Below are 17,876 nucleotides of genomic sequence, written 5' to 3'. Positions count from 1 at the left end.
AATCGGAATCAGTAATTGTATCGGAATCAGGAAAAATATTGGAATCGTCCCATTATTAACATTTTGTAAATGAATTCGAGAAAATATTTTGTAAATATCAACTAGAAAAAAAAATAGTTAACGTCTTATGGCAGATAAAAAAAATAAAATAAAAATAAAACAAAAAAAGCAATTAAAAAAGGTGTTTCCTCAGTATTAGAATGATATTAAAAAAAAAATAAAAAAAACTTTAACTATAAGCAATGTTATCTTGTCACAATTCATGAAATATTATTGCATTTTTACATAAAACATACTTTTTATGATTCTTAAGTTCAATCGAAATTCAATATTTTGATTGTCATTCTAATGCTGAAGAAGCATAAAAAAGAATAAACACAAAATCACAAGAAAATATTGGAAAAGTTTATTTGAAATCCTTGTTTTAGTGTGATGAGTTTAGAGACTTGAAAGAAATGATTTTTTTTTGTTCTTTTTTTGTTTAAGGAGGGGGAGGGGGTTAATATTGGGTTGGAATACTCTTTTTTAATATAACCACGCAAGACTTAAGTGCTGTTTGCGCATTCAACCAATAAATATCATTAAGTTGCGAATGTTTTCATGATCAGAATCAGATGTTCATCTTGAAAATTTCATGTGGAAGAGGAGGGGGGTCTTCAATTCTTTTGTGGTTCATCCAATGTTATCAAAAGAATACTTAATAGAAGAAATCAGAGGTTCATCCCTTTCCCCCAACATAAGATCCTATGGAATTTGAAGTCTGCATTAGTAACCAGCAGAAGCAAATTTACATTTTTTACTGGTGGGACTTAGTGCAGAAGTAGGGGGGAGTATTGCAGACTAGATGGCAGATTAAAAAGGGGAATAGGGGAACATGACCCAAATCAGTTGAAGGCCATCTAAAATTTTGTATATTTTTATATGCAACATAGTTCCATTTTTTTTATACTTCTCTTACATTTAGTAAAAAAAAAAAGTGTAAAAATGCTAGATAGGCGCACATACACAGAAGAAACAGGAAGGGAAACACAACTAACCAGAGAGGGGAGGGGGAGAGAATGGCGGGATTAAGGGAAGTAAAAAAGAAATTAAATTTATAGAATTCAAGTTTTTCGCACTTTTATTTTTCTTTTTCCAGAATTTGTATCTGAAAGAAGCAAAGATTCCTGGATGGATTGGTTTACGCTGTCCGACGTTGGCTGCTGGGAAAACACATCTCGCGTATTTAAAGGGACCATCTGAAAGAGTGCAAGTAAAAAAGCGGTCAATTAAGATTTATGCAAGCAAAAATATAAAACAAAACAAATCCAGATGGACTTTTTTCTTTGCCATAATTTTGTAGAAACAAAATCTAACATTTCCAACTTTCACAGAAAAAAAAAAAGGTTCCCTCCCTACCCCTCACTACCCAATCATAAAGTTTTGCTTTTTTATTTTCTTTATATTTTTATTTCTGGTTGGTCTTAAACACACATTATATGCGATACTTTTTACAACTGTTTTGGTGCTATCTATAATATAAATCTCGCCTGTCTGTTTAAATGTATGTTTGTATGTATGCCTAAAACTTCCAACAGAGGTGACGGATTTTCACAAGAATGGTATCGATTTGAAGCTCGACACTTCGGTGACAAATATCAAAACTTGGCTAAAACAATTACTCCTTCACCCTCAACTGCGCACTTTTCTTCAAGGTGGGGGTCGCTTTTTTTGCCAATATTTTTTAAAGTAATCCCCTCTTTTCGATTGACTAGCCTTAATTTAAACCTTTGCCACTTCTGATCGCATTTTTTTTTTTTTTTTCACTTTCTTTTCCTCCTTCGCGGTACAGATTTCAGCCTGCCCCCTCTTTTTTTTTTTTTGCTCAACACACACCTCCAAACACCCGGGCAACGCCAGGTATTCAAGGTAGTATTATATAAACATTAACAATTTAATAAAACAGCTATATCGTAACATTTTACTGCAGTTTCACTGTAAACCCAATTGTCAAAATTGCATTTTTATTTTATTTACAATCGGATTTAATGTTCGTTTTTTTTTTTTATCCAAAACAAAGCATATTGCCACTCAAGAGCAACTATTATTTGGGATTATGTCTAACAGGAAAATGTGGGGAGTTGAATAGCGAGATGTCTGTTTACATTACATTTAAATTTCTGCACATTAGTACAATCAAGGAAGCAGGAAACAGGGAGGGAATTCCAAAGTCTAGCCGTCTAAGGAACAAAACTATTAGAGTAGAAGGCTTATAAGAATTTCAATAGTGAAGGGGGGGGATTTTGTCGCTTATCAAGTTAGTCGGTGAAACTGCTTAACACTTGATTTTCTTTAACAATGTAATTATTTATTAGGAAATTCATCTGAAAACTGTTTATGTGTGAATTATCTGTTGTCTTAAATTGGATCTGATCTGTTCCGAGTTTTTTTTTTGCAATTTATAAATGTAGGAGGAGAAATATTCAGCAGTTTAGTACAAGGATGCAAGAAAATCTTTTATTCACTAAACTCTAAACTTTATTCAGATATGCAAAAGTCAAGAGTAAAAATATGATTTTACAAATAAGGAAAGGTAGGAGAAAAGAAAGAGACGAAACCATTATTTTTGTTAACTTTTGAAGACAAAACGTATATTATTTCGAAACATCTTGTAGTTGTGTATAAAAACTAAATCAATGGTTTTATCTGAAAATTAAAATTAAATTATAATAAAAAGACAAAACAACGAACAACTTTAAGAGACAAACTTTGGGGGATTTAAAAAAAAAAAAATGTTTTTGTAAAAATGAAAAAAATGTTTTTGGTTTAAGATACAAAAGTTAAATTTTTGTGTGAAAGTGAGAAAAATTTATGAACATAAAAAAACTGGCGCTGTCCTGCTGTCCGATAAGAAGACCCCATACGAAAGTGATTAAAGAAGAAACACATGGAGGTCAAAATTTAAAGTTTTTTTTTTTTTTGCTGCCAAATCTGAAGACTGGAAGGAAAATAAACATAAACGTTGTTTTAAGATTAAAAAGATTTGCGAAATAAAAAGAAAATTTATTACAAACATCAAAACAAGATTTTTTTTTTTTTTTTTTTTTTTTTCAGAGAAAAAAAAAATGAAGAAAAAAAGTTGTGGAATTTTGAAATAAAATAAAAATTTTTTAAAAAATGTAATATGACAAGAAAATTGAGGGCAATCAAAATGGAAACACACAAAGGAGAAAAAAAGTCAAAAGATAACCATTTGAGGATTGCCAACAACAGAACATGCTCTTTTTTAAAATCATTTTATGCAATTAAAACATCAAAAAAAAATTAATTATACGAATAATATATATTACTAGCATGGGTACCCGGCATTGCCTGGGTTGACATAAAGTTCCGTTTGAAACACGCCTACTATACTAACCATTTTCATCATGGGTAACGTGGATACCCCGACACCAATTTCAAAAATAAAAGAACGGATAAGAACATATAAATGTAATCGCCCCCCAAAAGTATTTGATACCCTCTCCACCAGATATTTCGGCAGAAGGGATCAATGTCCTAAGAAAACTCAGGATTTTGAGAACCTAAAAAAATAACGTTTATAAACATTAATGTGTGCATTTATTTTTTATTTTGGTAAATGTCTAGTTTAGTGGCATAAATTATTTGCCAGACAAAAAAATATAAAAATTTATTTTTATATAAAACACCATTGTTAGACCCAAAGCCAGAAAAAAAATTTCATTTTTATTATTTTTTATCATTTATATTTGTTATTCGAGGCCGCGATATTGCTTTTAAAATGTGGCCTTTTTGGCAGATTGGCATTTTTAAGCTCTTTCATGAACTATGTTTTTGGCCGCCATATTTTTCTTATAATGAAAGAGCATAAAAAGGCAAAATTTGGCCAAATTTTAAACATACAAGGCGTGCACATTTAGTCTAATAAAAAAATGATAAAAATGAATTTTTTTTTTTTTTATTTCAGCCTTTGGGTCTAATAATGTTTTATATAAAAATAGTTTTTATAATTTTTTTGTCTGTCAAATAATTTATTAATTTATGCCGCTACACATTTACCATTATTTTTTGTAAGGACACTTTTTTTTACTGGCTTTTTTTTTTTGTAAATAAAGGAAATTTTAGATTTTCTTTTTTTTTTGGGGGGGGGGGGCTTTTCGATTTGCTTTTTATTTGTCGTTTTATGTTTCTAATGTAACCCCCCCCCCCAAATGAATTTTTGTCATATTTTTGGCTTTGTTTTGTTTATTAAATCGTTAGGTGAAAGTAGAGAATAGTCTCATAAAAAATAATTAAATTTATTGTCATTTCATATTTCCAATATTATCCTCCCCCGCCCAGTTTTTTCCCTCCCCCTCAATCGCCAAACTTAAAAAAAAATGCTAGAGGTGACATGTCTTGTTGAACGCTTGGTGGCCAAAAAGTGGGTGCTCATTTTACGTTAAATTTATATAGAAAAGTGATCCTCCACTCTAACATGTTATTTTTTTTTTCAAAATTTCTAATTTTTTTGCCTTTATTTGCACTTCTGCAAACTAATATTTATAAAGGCTGTTTAAATGTATTAGGCTGAAAAAAAGTAGATCTCCATTTTTTTTTTAGGGGTTAAACGTTGCTGGGTCACGTCGTATAAAGTTACCTTTTTAATTAAAAAATTAAGTTTGTAATTAATGAAATTAACACTAAAAAAGAAAAAAAAGGTAAATTATGGAATTTATAGGGAGGGGCGGGGTCATTTTTTTTTAGGTATTAAACGACGCTGAATTACGTGGTAAAAATTTACCGATTTCTGTATTGCCGTAAGGAATAAAATCAAATCTTTTCAGTTTTTTCATAAGTGTTTTTTTTTTTTGATATTTAAAAAAAACAATAAAAGCCAAACATTTTTTCTATCTACATGGAATTATTTTTCCAGCTATAAACTTAATGAAATCACCAAATGATATTTGGTAAACGTTTGTTGGTTTTTTTTTTATGGATAGCATCTAGGGGCAAATAACTCTTTAAAAAAAAAAAAAAGTTTTAAGAAAGGTCGCTGTTGGAAATATCAATTCCAAAATAAATTAAATATATTATCAATATAATTGTTGTTTAAAATTTATCAAATAACAATTTTAAATAGAATACTTAAAATAATTCTCTCCCTAAAAACACTTACTAAGATACTGCTATTTAGTAAAATCATTTTTTCTTAATGTCATATGCAAATAAGGTGATCTCTTAATTGTATATTTTTGCATATATCATACTATATATAGAAATAAATGAAAGATTAAAGACATGTTTTGTATATATTAATCAAATTGTGAACAAAGAAACAGACAGAAATACGAATTTATATATATATATATTGTATTGGTAGTAATTATTAAGTGTGTCTACCAAAAGAGTGCTCAATGTTTAGACAGAGCCAAAATAAGTTAATTTAGTATCCAACCAAATGGCTACATATAGGCATACATGTTTCGGCGAAAACCCGGTAAGGGAATCGCTTCGTCAGGCCAAAGACATCTCTACTTTTTTTTTTAAATTAAATATTAAAAAAAAATTTTTTTTAAATTAAATATTAAAAAAAAATTTTTTTTTAATATTTAACATCATTTTATTTAAAATTTGTTTTTAATCAAAATTAAAATCATTTTTTTACATTTGTTTTCTAAAATTAAATAAAATAATAAATTATAAATTAATGTCTAATCAAAGAGTTTCGAAAATTTCAAAATTTGTTTTTATCTTGACACAATTTCATTTCTGCTATCGAATGGTTTGTCTTTTCCCATGAATTATAGGATTGTTCCATTCAATTATCAAACTTTTTATGACAATATTCAGTTTTAAGATTGTAGATTTTTTTTATAGAAATCGTTCGAGACAAGGCGTGAAGCCATTTGATGTACGGAGCTAACAAAAACAAAAGATGATTATCACAAAGACAGAAGATGCCTATTGACCTTAGTCTTGAAAAGACCAAGGTTATAGGTAGGAGGAAAACAGTCAGCAGGAAGAAAGTTCCACAAGATGGCAGTTCTTAGAAACAATCTACTGGAATAAGAAGTCGTATTACAATGAGGTATTAAAATAGAAAATAGATGAAGACCACTAAACCAAAAAGTCAAACGAGCTGCAACAAAGGAAACAGGAATAAATCAGACAATTCTGAAGAACACATACCATAATAGTATTTATAGAAAAGACAGATTAGCAACATCAGAGAAAAAAAGGGGTGCAAATCGAATTTCTTTGAATTCATTTTCTGCAGATCCGATAAGCATCACCGTTTTAAGATTTTCTTAATTTTGCTTTGTAGAAAGATTTTTCTTTTCATCACATAATCTATTCATAAGAATACAAATTCTTTTCCTAATTTGAAAAAAAAATATATTTTTGTGAAACTAGTTTGTTTTGCCGAGCTTTAGAAAAATCAGCCATGGAACCGTTAATAAAATCCTTTCTGCAATCGTGTTATATTTAGTATAACAAAAAAAAAAACTTGAATCCATGCCCGACTTACCCACCAGGTTTTAGAATTGAATGACCAACAGTCTTGTTTCATTTCCATTCAATGATATGCTGTAAATGAGCAGCTAGGTACAATAAACGCACTTAAATATTGAAAATCTATCGGTGATGAAGTTTCTCTTTATTATAATTCCTTGTTTGGATTTTTTGATGAATTAATAAATATTGCCATTTATTCAATTTTTATCGTCTTTTCGAATAGTCCTATCTAGTATATTGTGCTTTTTTTTTTTCTTTTTTTTTTTTTTTACATGGTGGTCACCACTTATCAAGGCCCGGAAGCCACTCAGGGATAAGGGTTATTGCAAGTACAGTACGTTAGTGTGGAGATTTGATGAAGTGTTTACTTAAGAGGGCGGTTCATTAGGAATTTGTTAACGTTGGACTTGAAGACATCCAAGTTGTAGTCAGGTGGGAAGCAGGCAGACGGAACAGAGTTTCTATTATCTTGATAGGTTCTAAATTAAGGATAATATTTATCTTTTGAATTATATGTTTATTATACAAACATTATTGGTTACATATGTGCATACATGTTTCAGTGGAATCCTAATTCAAAGAGACCACTTCAGAGACCAAAAATAAGTTTTTTTTCTATGTCTGATGAGGTAGTCTCAGTGGAATAAAGATTCCACTGAAACATGTATGCACATATGTAACAAAAAATGTTTGTATAATAAACAGACTATACACCAGCTCTGTCCTCTATTGAACACTCTTTAATAATCACATGAGTTTTATTGGATTTACCTCCAGGAAACCAATCTATACACTCATTATATATACATATATATATATATGTATATATAGTTAAGATTAATGGGAGAGAGCCCCAGCAGAGTGCTCGATTATCAAGAACATTTCAAAAATAAGCATGTAATATTTTTTTATGTAATATTTTTTTTTATTTGTGTTACAGAAGATCAGAAAAACGTGGCAATTTTAGATCCAAACAATAGAGCATAAAAAAATTTAAAAATAAAAAAAGAAAGCATTGTATATATATATTTACTATTATATAAAAATCACTTTGTGTGTGAGAGTTCCTTCCTCATAGATTCTGAAATGGCCGAGTTTATCTTTTGTAAATTTTATACAAAGCTTATTTATAGACCTGACAGTGTTCTTAGATAGGTTTTGTACAGAAATTCATCTGATGAAAATCGAAAAAATTTTATCTTAAAAATAGCTTTTCTCTCTCATAGATAAAAAAGAATACTTTTTACAGGGGAATATTTTACGTTAGACTGGCTAAGAGAAATAAAATCTTAGCAAATCATTTCTTCTTAGAGAAAAAAAAGATTTATTGTAATCTAACGAATAGCTTAGTAGTAGAGCATTCGACAACTGATCGAACGATCCCCTGTTCAAGCCCATGTGTACCTCACCATTTTAATTTTTTTCTTATTAATGAGTTCACTTTGCAATAAAAAGAGGTACCATTTAAAATCACTGCAAATCATTTGCATATTTTAAAACTAAACATTAATCAGAAGAGATTTTTCCAGGGCAGTCATCATCAAGCGCAAATATCGACTGATGTGATATTGTAAATAAACACAGGCGGAATTTGATGAACAACATTTTTTTGTAAATTAGTTCAATTGATTCTACAATAATTCACACACAATCTGTATTAATTAAAATATCATGGTTAAGCGTTATATGACCGGGCAACGCCGGGTTACAGCTATTTATATATATATATATGATGGGGTTTTTTTTTGGGGGGGTCGCTAAAAAGTTGAAATGAAATTGCTTAAAATAAATAAATTGAAACTCTTTTGTGGCTTTGAAAGCTGGAATGAAAAAACTAGGGCAGACCCCAAAACTCCAGTGAAATCTGATACTTACAGACGACCTGACCCCACCCACGCCTCCAGCTGGGAAACACAGTGTCTAAGACACAGGATTCCATAGGGAAATGGAAAGACAACACAGAATGAGACAAAAGGGAAGGGGTAAATGTTTTTTTGCTTAACAGGTGGAAAAGAGGGAGGAAAGGAAACTGTCACAGGAAGAGAAGAGGGCGGGGGGGGGAAGTAAACACAAAACTCTTTGCAGTGGAAGAGGATTTGCTCTGAAAGTTAAAATACTTTTTTTTTTAGACTTTGCCATTTTCAAGAATGTTTCACCCCCACCCCTATTTCCAAATCTTTAGGTTGACACAAACACACACACTATATCAGCTTCAGGAGGAGGAGGAGGAGGAAGAGATGGTGGAAGAATTCCATCCAACTTTGTTGTGATCCTTCCCTATTCTACTTTTACTTAAAAAAATAGGTCAGACGTTTTTCCCACCAAAATCCAAAATAGATTTTTTATTTATTTTTATTTATTTTATGAATTAAGAAAATAAGGATTAAAAGATTAAAAAAAACAAAAAAAAAACGTTTGAATTTTGTTTTGATGATTTGAAACAAAAAATTTTGTTTTGACGATTTGAAACAAAAATTTTGTTTTGACGATTTAAAACAAAAATTTTGTTTTGACGATTTAAAACAAAAAATTTTGTTTTGACGATTTAAAACAAAAAATTTTGTTTTGACGATTTAAAACAAAAAATTTTGTTTTGACGATTTGAAACAAAAAATTTTGTTTTGACGATTTAAAGCAAAAAATTTTGTTTTGACGATTTAAAACAAAAAATTTTGTTTTGACGATTTAAAGCAAAAATTTTGTTTTGACGATTTAAAGCAAAAATTTTCTTTTGACGATTTAAAACAAAAATTTTGTTTTGACGATTTAAAACAAAAATTTTGTTTTGACGATTTAAAACAAAAATAAAGTATAATCCATTTGAACAGTTTTGTTTATCCAGAATTTACCCGGGTTTAAAAAAAAAAAAATTAAATGAAAAATATGGAAAAATCTTTAACATACTCACACTATGAAATAAAGATATAATATTAAAAAAATCACGTAATTGATCAACTATTTCTTTATTTTATATCAAAAATCATTTTTAAACGATCTTTTGCATTTTAATAGGAAATTGTAGCCATTATAAAACTGATTTTGATCTCAATAGTTCGAATTAAGTTGTCTTCACTATATTTATTGAATATAGTTGATGAACACAAATCTTATTTCGTGATAAAATTTAATTTTTTTTTTTAAGAAATGAATGAATATTAAATAGACTTTAAATAGAAATCATTCTTGAATTTTTTTTATAATGTGTCCAAGCATCTTAGGTAGCGCGCGTCCATCTGTGAATATTTTGGAAATTGCGTTTTTCGTCATCTATCAATTTAAAGTTCACATTGTTAACGGTACAGCTCGGGTAATGTTTAAAAATTGCAATCAGTGAAAAATGCATGAAAAATTCTGTGGAAAAATATAAAATGTTTTTTTTTTGTTTTTGTTGCATATTATTAATTTATATTATTAATTTATATTATTAATTTATATTATTAATAAATATTATTAATTTATATTATTAATTTATATTATTAATTTATATTATTAATAAATATTATTAATAAATATTATTAATTTATATTATTAATAAATATTATTAATTTATATTATTAATAAATATTATTAATTTATATTATTAATAAATATTATTAATTTATATTATTAATTTATATTATTAATAAATATTATTAATTTATATTATTAATAAATATTATTAATTTATATTATTAATAAATATTATTAATTTATATTATTAATTTATATTATTAATAAATATTATTAATTTATATTATTAATAAATATTATTAATTTATATTATTAATTTATATTATTAATAAATATTATTAATTTATATTATTAATTTATATTATTAATAAATATTATTAATTTATATTATTAATAAATATTATTAATTTATATTATTAATAAATATTATTAATTTATATTATTAATAAATATTATTAATTTATATTATTAATAAATATTACTGAATGAGGAATCATTTAGGGTGAAAATTTAAGTTTTGTTTTTAGATAAACATGACATCAGCTCAAATTCGGTGACCATTTCATTTTGATTTAGCTTATTCACATAGTGTTGACGTATTTCAAGCATGCTTTTTTTTTCAATTATACATGCATAATAATAAATGTATTTTAAATGGAAATGATTTATCATTTAATAATATTTAATAAAAACACAAAACTATTTGTAATCTACACAGATTATTTTCTTGCATTCTTTTCAAACCATGATCTCTTGAACTTTATCACAGATTAAATGAACCCATCTTTAAGAATTGGTTTCATTTTTCTTAATTTTATTTCTTGATAAAAAAAAAATTAAAAAATAATAATTAAGATTTGATCCTGCAGAAATTCACTATAGAGGATAAGTACAAAATCGAAAAGAAAGAAAAAAAAAAACAACTTTTTAATGAATTCTTGTTTTTCCTAAAACCGTTTCAAAGTTTTCACCAAATCTGAAAACTTCCTTTCTTTTTACAAACACATGACAACAGGACTGCATCCCTGCAGACTACGACAGGGTCATCTTCAAATCAAATGGCAATAGTTTTAAGTAATCTAATTTATCCAATTTATTAATCATTTTCAATCCTCTCATAATATTCATTATTCAATTGAAAATCCATTTCAGTAAATGTTGCTTTTGGCCTTGATTCCTCATTAATACAGTTAAAATTGAAAACTAGCAGTAAAATGGTTAGTAGAGGTTCCACACCAGATATAAATGGTCGTTAATAAAAAATATAAAACTGTAAATACCTTTGTGTTACCCGGAATGCAATGAAGTCAATGTTTTTAGTTTTAGTTGTTTTCACATTTTTAAACTTAAGGTAGACAACTCCTATTATATGTTACAATTTAAAATGAGTTATTTTCTCTTATTTTATTAGCAGTCATTTGGGCTGGACTAAATTTTTAAAATAAATTAAAGCTTAGTATGCTATTTTATTGCCAATAACATGGTATAATAATTAGAAATGAAACTTGGCTTGTCAGTAGAAAAGTTTGATTTGCCAGATGAAATGCTATTTGGGTCTGATTGTGAAATTTTGACAAGAAATTGTTATATGTTAAATTTCATATTAAATTATTTGTTTTTTTTAGTTGCAATGATTTTCTGCTTTGATCTGCAGAAATTATTGCAGAATAAAACTTTTTTTGTTGTTTTTTTTTTAGACGTGTCCTCTCGTCTTTATAAAAGGCTTTGTCTGTTGGTTTTTCATAATTTGAAATAGTATTGTCATCGTTAAGTATACAGATTCAATGGTTGCATTCTTTCCTTTTCAGATGCACCAAGAGAATTTCTAAATTGCTGTCATGCTTCAATTTGCAAGCACACAACCTTAAGTTTTCCTAATCCAATGTCCGTTTTACATGCTGTTTGGTAATTGTTGATTTCTGACACATTTACCTGTCAGTCAAGTTTCTTGAGTGCAATGCAGGTAAACACAATGTCCTCAAGAAACTTAACAATTTTTCATGCAAATTAACAACATTCATACTCAACTAATTTTATTTGGAAGTCATTTCCTTAATTAAGGTGTTTTTAAATGTTGGATGTCCAGATATCAACTCGGTGAGTTGATGGAGGCCAGCAATTTTATCAAAATGATATCTTCCAGTGATTGCCCAACAAGGCTAAAGAGCGGGTCATCTACTTCATTGAGAAATAAGTCGAGCATGCGGGGTCCCTCTTCATGAGTGAGAAATTTACTTTCACCATAACTAATGTTTGTGCAAGATTAAAAAAAAAAATCCAAGGTGTAATTATTGAGAAAAGGACAAACGGCCAAAACGTTGTGAAACAACAACTATGAAGATAAGGATAATAGTCTGCAAATAAAAAAAATAAAACTACTTGATCAATATACATGATTTTTGGAATACGATATTTTCTTTCCATCATGAGTATATGCATCAGATTTTTTTTTTTTAAATGGAGAAATTCCAAACGTGTCGCCAACTATCTACAAGAAGTTCATGTCAAATTTGAAATCTAATTATCTATTACATAAATTAAAATTAAAGTGGTATTTCTGTGTGTTTGATTAAAATTTGAAATCTGAAACTACACAAGATACTATTAGAAATCTTACACCATCAGATTCACTGCAACCCCCTAATTAGCCAAGGTAAAAACATAAGTACTGCAATAATCATAGGTTTGAAGTCACCAGAGATCAAATTAGTATATAGAAGTAAAAAAAATTTTTTTTCATTCTTACTAAGAGTCATTAAAAAAAACAGCAAATAATTTTAGCCCCAAGAAGAACGACTAATTAAATGTTCATCAAATTGTTAACAATTATAGCCGAACACAATTATTTTGGGGGTAGGAAAGAAGGATGGAATAGGGTTTAAAAAAAAAAAAAAAAAAAAAAAAACTTTTTTGTGTGTTAACATTCTCTCTTGACACTTGTGGTTTTCATTAAATGTTTAATTAATGCCATGTTTGAAGGCTTTCTTTTCCAAAAAGGTCCCAGAAAATTATCTGGCATCTTCTAAGGTCATGATTTCAGTTACTGGCTAATAGAGTAACCCAACTACAAAATAAGTTGATTGCTTGTATTTCATTATGACGTGAATTTTTTTGAAGTCAGCAATGTTGAATAGTTTTACTATTCAGGAAAACAACATTGATAACGTTTACCAAAACAAAATGAATAAAACTTTTCTTTTTTTTTTTTCAAATTTAAAAACGTCTAGTTCTGGTAGGTCTTTTTTTTTGTTGTTTTTTCCCCCATAAAGGAATCACTGCTTATCAAGGCCCAGAGACCATTCGAGGATAAGGACTAATGAATATGCGGTGTCAATGGGAAAAAAACTTTGTAGTAATCATTTGTAGTGGAAATTTGGTAAATTGGGGACAGCTCATCAGAAACTTGTTCACATTGGACTTGAAGATAACCATATTGTAATCAGTTGAAAATCAGGAAAACGGAACAGAGTTCCACAGGCGTGCAGTTCTAAGAAAGAAGCTTTGTTCATGGAATTTATGTTTAGGTTCAGGCACAGATAAAGAGTGGGGGAAATTGTTGGTAGTGATTTCAGCTAGAAAAGTGTTTTTCGTGAAAGTCAAGCAGGGGGGGGGGCATAGATTGGAGCTCAGACGAACACTTGCCATGAAAATAATGATAAAGCAGAGACAGGCTCACAATGTCTCTTCTGTAGGAAAGGGGTTGCAGGGAAGAGAAAAGGGCATTCCCCACGAGGCTATGAAAGTTTATTTTGAACTCTGTCAAGGCATTTTTTATTCATTTTATTTATGTGTTTTAACAATTTTTAACTACCATGAAATTTACACAGGTTCTGCTAGTTTATTTTAATTTCAGTAAGAAATTACTTAATTTAAATGCCTTTCATATGTAAAATACTCACAAATACGCCTTTCGTATGTAAAATACTCACAAATACGCCTTTCGTATGTAAAATACTCACAAATAAAAGAAAGCCAGTTATCTTTGATAGATAAAACTTGCGTTCGTTTAATTTGTGATCATATGAAACTAAAAAAAAAACTGTGGTTTGAAAACTTCTCTCATGCATGCAACATGTCCATGAAAAATTAAGGAAAAAAATAAAGAATTTTCAACGCGTTTATTAAATTCTACTTCGCTTAAAGTAAAAAATGAAGATTTCCTTTTTTGAACAAAAAGATAATCGAATACGTCTGCAAAATATGGATTGTGCTGAAATAATATTTTTTTAAAAACTGTTCTTAAAATAGAGAGGAGTGAGATTTTTCTTTATTTTTATTTATTTATTTTTTTTTTTTTTTAACTATTCTGTACGTTCATGTTACAAATTAATAAACAGAACATATAATGAAATTTGAATTTAACTTGAAAATTCTATCTAAAAAATAGTACGGCTTGTATTCTGCATAAGTACTGCAAATTGAATTTATTATAAAACAAGCTGTTACCTGGGGAGGATAAAAAGAAAAAAAAGTAGAAAAAAACAAACAATTACAAGTAAATTGACAAAAAAAAATAAAATAAAATAAAAAAAATAGAACGACTCTTTTACCCAATAAAAACAATAAAAATGAACTGTTAATTAATAAGATGTATTTTTGTAAAGCAATATGCAAATCAGTTAAACACATGACACTGATCAGAATAAAAGAAAACCATTTTTCTTCTGTGAATATAAATTAGGCATTTTAATCTCACTGTTAGTGCAAAAAAAAAAAAAAAAAGCTGGTTCTTGTCCAAAATTCACCCATATTAAAAAACAAAAATGAAAAAGTTTGTATGAAGTGTGTAACCGTGACGCAAAGAAAATATAAAAATCACGTAAATTGGTCAAGTAGTTTTGTTTTTAAAGAATAAAATCATTTTATTGCAAACTGAGGAGTGGTTGCCTTACGTCATTTTGAAAACTGTCTAAACAAATGAAACAAAAAAAATAAAGGAGATAACTCAAAAGAATTCAAACTTGTGAGGTACATCTTCACAAGATTTCACTGGAAATGTTTTCTCAATTATTAAATCATTTCTCTCTGATAGGCTCATAAGAGTAGTGGTTGATGGGCAGAAATCAGAGCCCCACAGTATTAATGCTGGAGTCCCTCAAGGGTCCATCCTGGGCCCAACTCTCTTTCTGATCTACATCAATGATCTCCCAAAACACATACTTAAATCATTCGTTAACATCTATGCTGATGACACTACCATCTATGGCAACACATCAAAGGCTGTAAATGACAAAGTTCTCTCAGATTCTCTCTCCTCTGATCTTGAGCATGTGGTACAGTGGGGGAGGAGGTGGCTGGTTACTTTTAATGCATCTAAGACCAAGCTCCTATCTTTACATCATCAACGCTGATCCCCATCTGGCATCAATTGAAATAGGTGGCTCTCGTCTAGGAGAAGTTCTATGTTTTGATAAGCTTGTGGGCTTGACCTTTACCTCTGACCTGAAATCGAATACGTACATCAAGTCAGTTGCCAAGGTCGCTGGAAAAATTGTAGGATCCTTCTTACCGCTCCAGAAGATATCTCACCCCTGATGCTATCTGTATAAAAGCCAAGTACGTCCAAAGATGGAGTACTGCTGCCACATTTGGGCAGGAGCTGCTAAAAACAGCCTATCCTGCCTTGACAGAGTACAAAATAGGCTTTGTAGCCTAGTGGGTGATGCCCTTTTCTCTTCCTTGCAACCTCTTTCCCAAAGGAGAGATGTTGCGAGCCTGTATTTGTTTTATTGTTACTACCATGGCAGGTGCTCGTCTGAACTCCAATCTCTGGTTCCCCCTCGCCAATCTTTCATGATAAACATCCGCCTAGCGGAAACCACTGTCAAAAATTTTCCCCACTCATTATCGGTGCCAAAATCAAAACGTAGATTCCATGAACAAAGCTTCTTTCTTAGAAGGGCACGCCTGTGGAACTCTGTTCCGGTTGCCTGTTTCCCACCTGACTACAACCCGGATGACTTCATGTCCAATGTAAACAAATTCCTGATGAACCGCCTCCTTAAGTAAGACACTTTATCAAATCTCCAACACTAACGTACTGTACTTGCAATAACCCTTATCCCTGAGTAGCTTCCGGGCCTTGATAAGTAGTGACTACCTTGTAAAAAAAAAAAAAAAAAAAAAAAAAAAAAAAAAGAAAAAAAACATTATACAGATTTTTCTTTATTCTTTTTTTTTTTTTTTTTTTTTTTTAAATAAAGTGAGAATTGTGGAGAAGCAGTGAAGGTTTTCCTGCAAATTGGCTTAAGATTTCTGCTTGTTATGGATGACGGGAACAATCTGCCACTGTTGATTAGCTATCAAAAAAAAATCTGTATGATGTACATACCTGTGACAAAATAAAAATCATATTCCAAAAGTCACATAAACTGATCAAGAAGGTTTATTTTAATACAAGAAAATCAAATTTTATGAGCATCTGCAGAATGATGAGCTTGCTCGCCATTTTGAAAAAAAAATGGCGAGAAACAAAGGGAGATAATTCAATAATTCATTTTTATTAGATTTATGTTGCAATGCCTACAAATTTCTATTAATCACTTAAAATTAATTTTCTTTTTAAAAATAAAACTACTTGATCAATTTACATGATTTTTGGAATATGATTTGATTTATTATAAAATAAATGTTTGTTTGTTATTTTTTTTTTTACTTTTTAAGAAAAAAAATTGCTCATTGTGGCAGTGAGAGAAAGGAGTAGTTTAGATCTTTCATCTCAAAATAACGAAAGTAACAAATATATGACATTAGAATAAGGTCATTTCAACAAAATCTTTTAAAAATATGTTGTTTTTCAGTTCAATACATTTGAGCTTATTTAATTTAAATATATATATATATATATATATATATATATATAGCGCTCAATAAAAATAGGGAGATATTTTTAATCATTTTAGATAAACGAAATCATCATTGGTCACAACAATAAATCTACTGTTTCAACTAAAAAAATTTTCATTGGGCGACAGAGGCGTTCAGTCTTCATCGAAGCCATTCTTTTTAAAAGACTGGCCCAATTAAATTTTTTAGATTGTTGAAACAGTAGATTTATTGTTGTGACTATGTTGTTAACCTAAATTGAATAAAATATATAAATATGCATGGATCAAAAATCAATATGAAAAGTATATAAATGGTTATATCTTTTCTGTAGTTCCTATTTGTTGATATATAGGAATACAAAAAAGTCTTTTGAAAAAAATGAAAAATGTTTTCTTCAAAAGCACATTATTTTAGACTGATCCTTTGGTCTTCTTCAGTGTGAATGATAGAAACACAAGTGCATATATATATATATATATATATATATATATATATACATACATATATATATATATATATATATATATATATATGTGTGTGTGTGTACACTGAACTTTTATCAGTTAAAATTAGTTTAGAATTCTTTGGTTTGGCAAAAAGTCAAGCAAAACTGAAATCTTTGAAACAAAAAAAAAAAAAACTGATTAGTATTTCAATTAAAAAAAAAACAAAAAAACAAAAACTCATCATTTGGGTTGATTGATACAATAGTAGCACGCTAAAAAAAATACTTCTTTCTTTGGTTTAGGAGCACAAAGGAACCAGAATAGTTGACGTTTGCCTATTACTAGGTGCCTTCAATAAGTTTCGAAACTTTTTTTGCACACGCATTTAAAATTTGTCGTCGACTTCTGAAAATTCAGCATGTTATTGCCATACATCTTATGAGATGACGGACCAAGTTTTATGATTTCACGTTCAAATGAACAGCTGCAGCAAGAATTGAAATACGCGCTACTAAAGCTTGATAGTCACAGCTGGTGAATTTTAAAAAATGCAATCTGGACGTGAGGACATTTTAGAAGAACGATATGCAATAAAATTTTGTTTTAAACTTGGAAAAAATGCCACAGAAACGTATGGAATGCTTCAGACTGCTT

General features: G+C 29.0%; 1 protein-coding gene across 2 annotated transcripts in view; it reads right to left on the bottom strand.

The window, feature by feature from the left end:
- Positions 1-390: 390 nt before the first annotated feature.
- The window catches only part of LOC145278108 (BOS complex subunit NOMO1-like), a 167,854-nt gene continuing 150,368 nt past the window's right edge, over positions 391-17,876 (bottom strand). For both annotated transcript variants that reach the window (XM_080130382.1, XM_080130383.1), the window contains one exon: positions 391-1,238. In XM_080130382.1, coding sequence (XP_079986508.1) covers positions 1,104-1,238 — 135 coding nt within the window. In that variant the 3' untranslated portion in view covers positions 391-1,103. The remainder of the gene's footprint in view (positions 1,239-17,876) is intronic.

The sequence above is a fragment of the Euprymna scolopes genome, chromosome 6, assembly GCF_053919585.1.
Source record: "Euprymna scolopes isolate OS-2025 chromosome 6, ASM5391958v1, whole genome shotgun sequence".
In the NCBI taxonomy this organism is placed as follows: domain Eukaryota; kingdom Metazoa; phylum Mollusca; class Cephalopoda; order Sepiida; family Sepiolidae; genus Euprymna; species Euprymna scolopes.
The sequence above is the reverse complement of the archived record's forward strand: the minus strand, read 5'-3'. Positions and strand labels throughout refer to the sequence as shown.